Raw genomic sequence first — 12,632 nt, 5'->3', positions numbered from 1 at the left:
CAAGTATATAGAAGCAGCTGTTTGGGGAATCAGACAGACTCAAGCTATAATCGTTAGATATCTATTAAAGAAAGGACACATACAAAATCTAATTCTGAAAGTAAGACACAAGTCTGTAGGACGGCAGTAAGTAGAGGTCTGGGTGGAGGATGTTCCTGATCGCCATTTTGCTTTCTCCAGCACCTCGGGGGGTCCAGGTGGATGGCAGCTCTGTCCTGATGATCCGCTGTGCACTTTTCAGATTAAGGGTCCTTCTCCAGCAGATCCATTTATCCAAAATTGTCGTAATTATAGAGAAAAACAAGAGAAAAAGAAAAAAGTGAATTAATCATATTAAACACAGGGTTGCAAAAGTATTATTGCAAAATGTAACTAAGCATTTCAGACAAACAATTCTTAAGGGATCATTTAAAATGATGTGCTGTTCTGGTTTTTAAAAAACTAAAGAGAAGAAATGACAGTCACACATGCATCCCTTTGACAGCACAAACTAACATTAAGCAAAAGGCTGCTGTCTATTTGTGATTGTCTTATTATTATGGGATTAGGATCAATTAAATAAACTTTAACCTAAATAAAAGATGATCAAATCTGGTGGAAATATTTAAAATAGGCTTTTCTTTTAGCCCTACCTCAAAGCAGCATGACCTGAATACAAAGGTTGTAATGTTGTCCCAAAGTTTAATAAACAGTAAAACATTGGAACATGTCAGAGAAATAAATAAAGCTAACGGCAGCTACACGTCAGGGTAGCATTTTATAAATCCCACCGTACTGTAGGCTATACCGGTCTAAATGTTTTCACTTTGGTCTAATTTATGTAATATAAAGTCTAACTTATCTATAACAGAGCCAAGATCTCTGATCTCTTTAATAAACTTCTGAATTGAATTAAAAAACAAGTGTAAACAACAGTGCAGTACGTCCAGCTAGCTAGTTAGCGTCATATATGTATCCGTATTATTTAACGAAAATGTACGTTGTAATGCCCCTTGGGTTTGACGTGTGTGACGTTAGTTAATTTAAAGTAAGTTAAAACCCAATACTCACATTTATTAGTGATTCCTCCGCTCGCTGCTGCTTTTAAATCCATTCTGCTGGGGAGACCGGAAGCCTTTTCATTTAAAAAAAAAAAAAACTCCTTCTTCCCTGCGCGCATTGCCCTCTGGGATATGGTAGGCCGCGGAGTGTACATCAGATGTATCCTTCAAATTGGGGAAAAGTAGGCTGCATTCGTGGGCCGCATTCGGAGGAGTCTCGTCTTTTTAAAAAATTGGGACAGCCTTCTTTCGGCGGAAGTGACGTGTGCGGTCTACGAATGCACCCTTCTAAGGATGCAACCCCTGAATTGAGACACAGCCATCGCTGACGCTGTGGGTGTGGGAATTCCCTCTTCTCTGCGGTCCTCTGAGTCTGTAAAATGGTAAAATGGCGTTGCTTGGCAACAATTACTGTTTCGCGTGTATTCACGTGGACGCGCATCTTAAGACCAGGCGCAGCTACGCCCGAGACTAGTCAGGCTTGGTGCACTCGGTGTAAATTCGAATCACTATGTCGGACGTAGCTAAGCCCGACGTTAGAGTTAAGCCCTACTTTTTTACGCCCAGCTGGTGCACTCCACTCCTGCTGTTTTGTCAGGGCCTTTTCTTTAAATATAATTTTAAAATGTCCATACAGTAGCCCCTTTTTTTAAACGTCTATGCTTAAGTTTTTATAGGTGTTGCTATCTGCTTTGTGTAGCGTGGTTCTACAAGCAAGTCAGTGCATTCATTGGGTGGGATCAGAGTTACAAGGGTCTGGAAATGCAATGAAAACATTCAACATTCGTCCACACTCACAACAACGGCCTATACAGACATAAATAAAGCAGCGACTGTATTTGCCATGACACAGGCAGTCTGTGGTTTGTACTTGTTTAACTTTTGTCCAGTTTGTGAACAGATATGAGGAGCTGTGAGCTCTGAGGGCTAACAGCTAACGGCTGATGTTGTGTTTCTGGGGTTCTCATTGAAGATGACGTCACGGCTCCGCCCACACTGCGTTACTATAGAGATACTACCCGAGTTCTTAAACTGTAATGGAAATGCGCCATAAAGTGAGCCAGTCCTAACGAGGCCTAACCATACCGAGCGAGGCCGTGTAGTGGAAATGCGCCATTAGTGTATCGAAATAATCACAGACTATGTTCGATTTCTTGTTGAAGAAATGTTTCACAGACGTCTTCTTGGATATTCTGAAACCGGGATAGACTTTTTGTCACTATATACTGAGATTTATTTCAGATGAGACTATTTATTTATTAATCTAGAAAACAATTAGAAAAATATGAAATATTGTTTGTTGCAGCGATTGCAGTGAATTTGATCTAGTTTAAAGTGTGTGTGTGTGTGTGTGTGTGTGTGTGTGTGTGTGTGTGTGTGTGTTGTGTGTGAGTGTGTGTGTGTGTGTGTGTGTGTGTGTGTGTGTGTGTGTGTGTGTGTGTGTGTGTGTGTGTGTGTGTGTGTGTGTGTGTGTGTGTGTGTGTGTGTGTGTGTGTGTGTGTGTGTGTGTGTGTGTGTGTGTGTGTGTGTGTGTGTGTGTGTGTGTGTGTGTGTGTGTGTGTGTGTGTGTGTGTGTGTGTGTGTGTCACTTTTGGTTACCTCTCTGCTCCCCTCGGGGGGGGGGGGGGAAGAGTGATGCTGTTCAGTGGAGCAGTTGTCCTGACTCCCATCAATGATCCAGGAACAAACACTAAATACACCTCTGGTGTTAATAAGACTCACTCCAGAGGCAGTATGACGACAGGAGTGACAACCTTATCTGGTCCTGAGGGGAGACGCCCAAAAGTCACCCCCATTTAGAACAGAATGACTTTAACGTTTAAATATAGATACGATACACATACATAATATGTGAAGAGGTATTTCTTAAAGTTAGAATACATTTCTTTGCTTACAATAATTAGCAATAATTTGTACAGTCACTTATTTAGTCATGTTCAAAGTGTATTTAATAATAGCTAATAACTGATTTATTTAGTACACTGATTTTCTGAATGATCTTTTCCCTTGTTGTGCTGAAAATCAATTGCTAGAAGTTTTAATTTATTTCCAATTATATTTGGAATATGTAAGTTCCTGCACCCTGAAAAGAAATGGACAAAACATATATAAATGATATTTAATGATTGTTAACTAAATGTACAATGATGTTGTCTCTGGCTCTGTCCTCTTTCTGTCTGTGAGCAGAACTGTCTCTTGCTCAGTAGAAACATGTGCTGCCAGTGTTTGGCTTCAGTAAGGTGGAAAGTTTGACTGAAACAAGAGGGGAACTTTTGGAACATACGAGCAGATACTGTAGCTTTAAAACAGCATGCTGTTTCCCCTCAGTCCTTCCCACTAAAACACAGGGAAGCAGAAAGAACAGAGAGAGAATGTTATGGTAGAGCTCCTAAATGAGCAGATATTTAGATCCCAGGACACAGGGTCAGTCAGGATCAGGGCCGTTTTTAGCTTTTTGGGGGCCCTATGCAAGATGCTGTTTGGGGGCCCTAGTTTTGACAGTTTTTTAACTACAATGGGGGGGGGGGGATTCCGAAGCCTTTAAGATGATCTGTGGAGATGCATCAATCTGTTACACTTTAATAGGAAAACAGGCTAATTTCACGAAAACCAAGCAATTGAAAATTACAAAAAATGATATTAAAAAGGTAAACAATAAGGCTCCTCTATGTCAATAAATGCAAGAGATGCAGCATTTTCTCAGCTGTCAGCCCAACGATGATTTGGACTTTATTACCCCAAAAACCCAAGCCACAGCTTTGCTATCATTGCAGTTTAGTCGTGTTTATATCCTACATTGGATTTGTAAGCATATAATGCTTCACCGAACACTCACAGGAGGGGGCTTGGCTGTCTACAAATAAAGACGGCTCATTTTAATTCTCCCCAAATATATTGAGGCTGAACCTGAACTTTGAATTCTCTGCTCCCATCATAATCTTGGCGATCTTGTTCAAATTGTGAATGCAGAATTAAAAATACTATGTAACTGGTTTGCAGTTAATAAATTATCCCTTAATGTGGCCAAAACAAATTACATGTTATTCAATACAAAGTCTGAGAGTAGAAATGACTGCATTATACGGATTTGCAATACAGAGATAGAAAAAGTTGGTGCATGTACATTTTTAGGACTGCTTGTTGATGAAAAACTCAATTGGAAGCACTATATAAATTATGTACAGACTAAACTGTCAAAAACAATAGGTATTTGGTATCATACTAAGAACATTCTTGAAGAAAATATACTCTTTATAACAGTCTATTTCTCCCTTACCTTTAATACTGCTCCGAAATATGGGGAAACACGTACTCAACAAATCTACAAAAAATAATAACATCCCAAAAAAAAGTATTACGAATTGTAAAAAAAAAAAGAAAGTGGTGTTGGTAAATATGAACACACAACTCCCATATTTAAAAAAGCTCAATCTATTAAAATGTGTTGTGATAGTACAGCTTAAAACAGTACTGATTATGCACAACATTTTCCATAACAAAATGCCTAATAACATTCAAAAGCAGTTCCAAACCACAGCGTGAACATATGAATGTAAAAAAAGTCACTCGAAAATAAGTGTTCACAATGTTTATATGCAATTACGCATATATTATTATTATTATTCATTTGCCAAGTGCATGTGTACCTATGTATATATTTATATATAGTATTTTAATTTCCAAAAAAAGATAGTTGAAACTGTTATTGACATGTGCAGAAAATGACCCTATATCTAGTTTTCGTATATATATATATATATATATATATATTAGGGCTGTCAAGTTAACGCGTTAATAACGCGTTAACGCAAAAAACATTAGGCCACTGATTATTTTAACGCGATTAACGCATGTGTATTTTTTGTCCTCGGCCGCCCCGTAGTTTCAGAGCGCATCGAGTTTAAAATACCATCTACAAGCTGATGCTGACAGCCCCGCTCCTGCTGCCCGCTTGTGGCAGACCACACTTCCACGCTCACCGGCAGGCACCGACTGGCTGTTGGGAGGACCGGGAGGGTGTGTGTATGTGTGGCCCGAGCGAGCGAGAGAGAGACCTTACGTGCATTGTTGTTGTTAGCATCTGGTGCTAGCTAGCTGCGCTAACGGATATAAGGAGCTGTTTAAATGAAAACAGAGGAGCGACATTTCGCCACAACTGCGCCGAGCACTTGACTTTATGCAGGAAGCCAGACAGTGGGACATTGTACGAAAAGTCAGCACACTCAGCACGGATAGTGCGCAACATGATTGCAGCGTCCAGGCAGCTCCGGTTCGAGCATATGCCTTGAGTTGCACATAGCTCCAACGATCCATCACACACACACACACACACACACACACACACACACACACACACACACACACACACACACACACACACACACACACACACACACACACACACACACACACACACACACACACACACACACACACACACACACACACACACACACACACACACACACACACACACACACACACACACACACACACACACACACACACACACACACTTTGTATTGTATTAGAGATTCCGGGTTGAATTGAGGCGAATATTTGTAATGTTCAGAGGTTGTTGTGTTTAATATTCATGAGAATATTTGTCATTGTTCAAATGATAATAAACATTAGCATAAAGCATATTTGTCCACTCATATGTTGATAAGAGTATTAAAAACTTGAAAAATATTCCTCTAAGGTACATTTAGAACAGATAAAAAATGTGCGATTAATCGCGATTAACTATGGACAATCATGCGATTAATCGCGATTAAATATTTTAATCGACTGACAGCCCTAATATATATATATATATATGCATTTATTGTTTTCCTGCCCTAACTTTTATTTAATTTTTTCTCCTGTTTTCTTTATTTCTTTGTACTCCTTCATTTCTATATACGTTTTTGACGGAATAATGCCGCTGTATTAGGATGATGCACGGGAGGGCTACTTTCCACAAGCTATGCTTCAGCCCTCCCGCTTCTACTAATTTTGTTCATCTTTGTGTGTATGAATTAAACTTTTTTCGTTTTTTTGATGAATAAAAAAAAAAAAAAAAACTTTCAGCTTGGGGGCCCCCTAGTGGCCGCGGGGGCCCTATGCACCCGCATAGTCCGCATATAGGAAGAAACGGCCCTGGTCAGGATTAACACTTTTTGATGTGAACAACAATCAGACACTGATCTATTATAATATATTTCAAGTTTACACAGTGAAATGTTGATTGTATTTACGGTGAATACATCCTTTCATTTTTTTCACATCAAGAAGCATGTTTTAATGTTTATTCAAGATATTTGCAGTGTGTGACCTGATTTGTTCTCCCATTGCACACATAAGCCTTTGGATTCAGGCTGTTTGTGTTCACTATTGCCAACAGTTTTGGTGTGAAGCATATTCATATCTGATATACAGTAGGTTCATGCTCCGTCTCTGCTCAATGACCTGAGAAGTATTTCCTTCAGGCTAGCCATATCTCATTATTTATTTTATTTTTGGCACACTTAGGGGTAGAATTACTGCACCCCCCCCTCCCCCTGCTGCTTTGGCAAGTCCCACCAACAACAGTCAGCACCAATGAGAACACAGGGACAGCTTTCAGTCAATGTTTAATAGATGTCACTGCATTGATCTGAGTTTGTGTCAGGCCGACGGTCACATGCAATGTGAATATTTGATATTCCACTCACTGCTACTTGTTCTGTAGCAAGCCATGAGAGAATTCAGAAAGAAAATATAAAGACAGTTATATATTCAACACGTTATTACAATATTCAGCCAATCAGTAAACTCAAACATATTATCACAACATGCGGCCAATCAGGAAAGGCGTGTTTTATTAACAAGTGGATGTATAGAGCGTATCCTCATACGTTTGTTATTTAAGAATTTATTTAAAGAATGCTCTTATTTCTGCTCGTGTAATTTATTTTAGAGATACATTGTTCTTTGAAGTAGCATTAGTTCCCTGTAAATAAAGTGCATTCATACTTTTTCTTTTTTTCTAAATATGTTTGACGCCCTTGAAATGTTGTAAGTAGTTAGGTGGTAAGGTATTAAGTCTAACCTAAGTTGTGCACAAAAATGTTTGAACTACAATCTTGTTACTATACAATTACAGCACACCAGCAGATGAAGAGATCAGAAAGACATTTTGAGGGAGAGTATGTGAGATGATATATTTGTTTCTCTTAGGGTCAAATATTGAACAAAGTATTGCGATGCAGCACTAACAGGATGGTACTGACAGACTGCAGTCATTCCTCCGGGGTGAACTCCACTGAGCAGTTTAGATTTGCAGTCTCTGCCCCATCCTTGAAAGCAAACAGGAAGTACATGACCTTCCTGACCTTCGCCAGCTCAGCAATCCTTTCGCCGAACTCCTGCATGTCCGCCTCCAGCCACTTGAGCGGGGTTTCCTCTGGGTCGTTGGCGTTTCTCCAAAACGTTCCGATGGGTTCTAGCAGCTGACGGGTCATCAGGTGGGTGAGGTCAGGGGTCCAGTGCTGAGAGATACCGGTGATGGTGACCCGCCCGTGGGCTGAGAGGGAGAAGTACCAGCGGGAGAAGTGCAGCTCCTGGGTAGGGAAGTCCAGCCGGTAAACGGCCTCGTGGGGGAGGAGCAGGCGCTCCCCATCCTGACGCTTCTGCCCCGAGCGCTGCAGAGAGGACACCCGCAGACGCATCATCTGCAGGGGGGTTAGAGGAGGAGGAGCAGAGCAGGTAGAGATGATATTACCAGGTGGAGAGGGCAGGACGAGGCCAAAGCTCACAGCTCACACTCCTGGAACTCCTCTTTGAAAGACTATACATCATAATAACAAACCAAGAAGCATGTTGTAGAAGTTCTGGCAAATTAAAAAAATGAAGCGCTTCTAAAAAAAATTGATCTTTTTAATAGTGGTCAGTTCAGGTACAGGACCATATTGCTACCTTGACAGCTTCCAGGTGCACCACAAAGATATCCTGATAAATAAGGCAATCACAATTGCATAAAGCCTGAAGACACATTTCCCCCCGTTCTATCAGTTCAAAAGTTAACCTAAAAAATCAAAAGAAAGCAGCAAAAGGCTGAATATTTGCATTGGGCTAGATAATCCATGCTTTCAAACTAACATTCTGTTGATGAGACAAACAAATACAAAGTACAGAGAAGTAGGATGTAGAAAGTGAAGCAATCCTCACATTTTGAAGCTATGAAGCAGCATTGACTGGTTCATGAACTTGCAATTGTTTTGAGTAGTGAGTGTTTCAACTCCTCTATTGATCAACACAACTGGGACATTCAAATGAACAGGAAAATCATAGAACACTTTCTGAACAGAGGTTATGAAGAGTGAGCAGAGCAGGGAGAAGGGTTTGGATTAAAGTAGGATGAATCTCCACAAAGCAAACTTTCGACCAACAACAAAGGAAGTAATGCACTCACTATGTGTCTTTAGTTTTTTCCTCATTATATATATTTCTTTGATATATCCGTGTTTAACATCATCAGTAGTCTAAGCTATAAAGGTTCTCCTGTGATGTTAACGAACTGTAGAATGTACAAATAAAACCCTGCCATGTTAGATTTAGTCCTTGTGCATTAAGCAATATGTTTTATCAGGTAAAATAGAAAACACAGGAGTTGAGAAGTTGTGATTTGAAAGTGCGAGCCTCACCTCTGTCAGTGCAGTGTCTTCTTTAAACACCAACTCCAAGGTGTTGGAGGGGGCTGTAGCGGTTTCCATGTCCTACCTGTAGTTCTAATCCTGGCTTAAAGAAAGTGTAGAGCAGCCTGTCCTGATGGAGGCTTTGAGAGATGGAGCAGATTTCACTCTTTACTCCCTCTCCTCTCTCTCCTCATAGGCTCACTGTCTCCTCTGTCTCTCCTCCCCTCCAACTCTTTCCACCACAGATTGGCCCTTCCTCTGTTTGTCCTCACTAACCCCCTCTTGCCCTCGGGGAAGTTTAGATAGAATGCATTGATTAGCAACACGACATGAGGGGAGGGGGGGGGTGCATTGGGAGATGGGATCAATGCAAAAACAGACGGTCACTTAGTGTTCAGCACTGCTCATCTCTCTGCAGAAACAGGCACACATGTACTTTATTCCTTAATGCGTTTATAATATGCATTTAATATGAATATTTGCGCTATCATGTAAGAACTGCATATTACTATGTTTCCATAGTATAAACTCCAAACCATGCTGTCACGTATCTGCTGCCGTTTAATACATTTTGTTTGAATACTGTGGATCGGATTTGAAATGTCTGCATATCAAACGATAATGCTCCCTAGCCTTTTTTTTTAGGTGTTACGGAGGTGGGTGATGTGTGGGGGTGCTAGGCAACAGGATGCGCTAATGACGTACGAGAGGGAACTCTGGGAGTTTCCTGAGGGCTTCTGGGAGCTCAAATTGTCGTAGCTCAGTGGACCAGTTATTTATTTATATCACTCACTTAACTGAGGTGTGTGTGTGTGTGTGTGTGTGTGTGTGTGTGTGTGTGTGTGTGTGTGTGTGTGTGTGTGTGTGTGTGTGTGTGTTGTGTGTGTGTGTGTGGTGTGTGTGTGTGTGTGTGTGTGTGTGTGTGTGTGGTGTGTGTGTGTGTGTGTGTGTGTGCTGTGTGTGTGTGTGTGTGTGTGTGTGTGTGTGTGTGTGTGTGTGTGTGTGTGTGTGTGTGTGTGTGTGTGTGTGTGTGTGTGTGTGTGTGTGTGTGGTGTGTGTGTGTGTGTGTGTTGTGTGTGTGTGTGTGTGTGTGTGTGTGTGTGTGTGTGTGTGTGTGTGTGTGTGTGTGTGTGTGTGTGTGTGTGTGTGTGTGTGTGTGTGTGATGTATTGAAACAGAGACAGCAACACTGTAACACTCTCAGTCTTCTCAAGTCCAGCCACCATGTGTTGTCAAGTACAGGACGAGTGGATATAATTGGATGCAAACTGTAAAACCGGAGCTTTGACAAGACGTTGACCACGTGTTCTCTCTGTTTCTTCTCAGGTGATCCCTGACTGGAAGGACCAGGAGTGGGAGGAGGAGAAACCGGAGTCCTACGCCGGGATCTTCCACTTCCGGTTCTGGCGGTTCGGTGAGTGGGTGGACGTGGTGATCGACGACCGGCTGCCCACGGTGAGCGGAGAACTGGTGTACTGTCACTCCAACGACAGCAGGGAGTTCTGGAGTGCGCTGGTGGAGAAGGCCTACGCCAAGTAAGACTTCAGCAAGTCACAACCATTCAAGTCAAAGACATAACACTACATCAATTAGCTGTAGGTGTTGGGGAAGTATTTTCCTAGGCCCATACCTTTGACCCATTTGATCAGTTTGTACTGCCCTCATTGTCACAGGCCTGCAACCTTTGGTGCTGTGCTCTCAGTGTTTTGTCTCCCTGTTCCTGCCTGTTGGCATCAGCTGATAGAGGTTATGGTGCTTTATCTTGTTATGCACAATGTTGACTATTCTCTCTGAACTAAATACATAGGTCTAGCTTAGAGATGTTCAGAATTGGTTTGGCAACCGCTGTGTGAACTCGTGTCACAGCACCTGTCTTGTGAATCCTCCGGCCGAAGCTCCAAAAAACCTTCAGTGTTTGCCATCAAAGTTTCAGCTCTCCCCGTGTCTCTCTGAGTCCTGTCTCCATTGTTTCAGAAGTTTCCATCACAGTAGGAATAAACTACAATTTGAATTAAAAATATATAAAATACTATACTGTTGTAGTGATAAAATAAATAAATTGTAATATAGAAAGGATTGAATAAATATATACTGTTATGTGTAGAGTATAACCAGGTTGTGTGTCTGGTCAGATTTTGTCACCCTACCCTCACAAAACGTTACAAATATGCAGTTGAGATTGAAATGAAGGCTGACTTTCAGAATGGAAAGTGTCTGAGCAAGGGCGCTGGAATCAAGAAAGTGGCGAACAGGCCTTCGTCACAGCAGCTCCATTTACAACATTAACAAGGACAGATGGTAAGACACAATACAAGAAAAACTAACATTTAACATAACATCACAATAACTTAGAGAAACTCAAGGGTCAAGTCCCTTTATCGTAAATTTGATCTGGGATATAAAGGTCCCACGTCATGGCCATTTCTACTGATCATAGTTCCATTGTTGAGGTCTACTAGAATAGATTTACATTGTTCAATGTTCCAAACTCACATTGGTTTCTCATACAGCATCTGTGTATAGTCTGTGTATTCACTCTCTGTCCTACACGGCTTGGTGGAGCTCCTGCCCCCCCCCCCCCTGTGAGCCCACTGTACTCTGATTGGTCAGCTCGCCCACTCTGTTCTGATGAGTCTTCCACCGTTACAGCGGAACATCAGTGTTTATGTGTTTCAATGGCGTTTGTTAGCAACCAGAAAATGAGACCAGTAATGACAAACAGATGAGAATGCTGCGTGGGGTCTGGGGGCCGTGTTGGCGGGACGTTACGAGGCTCGCTGCTCTGTCCTTTGAGGCTCGAGGAGCGGACAGTGTGAGCTGGATTACTGGTGTCGCTTCCTGGTTGCTGCGTGGGGTCTGCGAGACAGCGAGACACCGCGGAACTCAGCCTGAGAAAACAACAAAAAAATAAAGACTGAGATCTGTGTGTGTGTGTGTGTGTGTGTGTGTGTGTGTGTGTGTGTGTGGTGTGTGTGTGTGTGTGTGTGTGTGTGTGTGTGTGTGTGTGTGTGTGTGTGTGTGTGTGTGTGTGTGTGTGTGTGTGTGTGTGTGTGTGTGTGTGTGTGTGTGTGTGTGTGTGTGTGTGTGTGTGTGTGTGTGTGTGTGTGTGTGTGTGTGTGTGTGTGTGTGTGTGTGTGTGTGTGTGTGTGTGTGTGTGTGTGTGTGTGTGTGTGTGTGTTGTGTGTGTGTGTGTGTTGTTGGGGATTTGAAGGGATATCTGATCCGCTTTTCAAATCTCCGCGCGTTCCTATGAAGCTGGTTATAATACAGGAAGGAATCCATAGCTACAAAGTAACCGTTAACAATAATCTACTTTAATGGCAATATGACAATGCAATACAATCATTACAATACAACATGATATATTACAGTTATATTGCAATGCTTAAGGAGTAATGCCGGCTTACTCCTGCTCTAGTCCGCATACTACAGAGCTACTTTCACCCGAGGGCAGCATGTGAAGAAGAGCCCGAACGCCAGGGATCCACCGGAGATATACCAGAGTAAGAAGGAGGGGTTTGGTGTTAGGTCAGCTGGTCATCTTTTCAGGTCATCTCATTGGGAGACGCAACGCAGCAGGAAACCAAACAGGCTCACTTTACAACAAAAGGTCTCAAGGCCTGCATACCTACACCTCCCCCACAGAGCCATAAAACCCTGTTTACTCCAACCAGCCCAGAATGTTTATAGCCATTTGTAGTCCTTACATTTATGAAAGGATAAAACAGAGAAATCAATATAAAACACAAACACAGGTATTGTTTGAACAGTATTCACTTAACTGCTACTATTGATAAGCACCAGAGAAACCCAAGAGACCTCTCTTAACCTCACAAACACTGCAGCTAGATCTAAGTTGAATGCAAATCAGGACATGCTCTCCCCTTCCCCCATCTTCCTTTGTCCTCCAAAACACATGTCAACAGGCCCCAAAT

General features: G+C 41.9%; 1 protein-coding gene across 1 annotated transcript; it reads right to left on the bottom strand.

Moving 5' to 3' along the window:
• Positions 1–6,676: 6,676 nt before the first annotated feature.
• LOC117554490 (olfactory marker protein-like) lies at positions 6,677–8,830 on the bottom strand. The gene is made up of 2 exons (XM_034228951.1): positions 8,708–8,830; positions 6,677–7,735 (listed from the first exon to the last, which is right to left on the bottom strand). Exons 1-2 carry the CDS (start codon positions 8,774–8,776, stop codon positions 7,304–7,306), a joined length of 501 nt encoding a protein of 166 aa, XP_034084842.1. The 5' UTR covers positions 8,777–8,830; the 3' UTR covers positions 6,677–7,303.
• Between the last annotated feature and the right edge of the window lie 3,802 nt (positions 8,831–12,632).

This window comes from Gymnodraco acuticeps, unplaced genomic scaffold (genome assembly GCF_902827175.1).
Source record: "Gymnodraco acuticeps unplaced genomic scaffold, fGymAcu1.1, whole genome shotgun sequence".
Classification (NCBI taxonomy): domain Eukaryota; kingdom Metazoa; phylum Chordata; class Actinopteri; order Perciformes; family Bathydraconidae; genus Gymnodraco; species Gymnodraco acuticeps.
The sequence above is the reverse complement of the archived record's forward strand: the minus strand, read 5'-3'. Positions and strand labels throughout refer to the sequence as shown.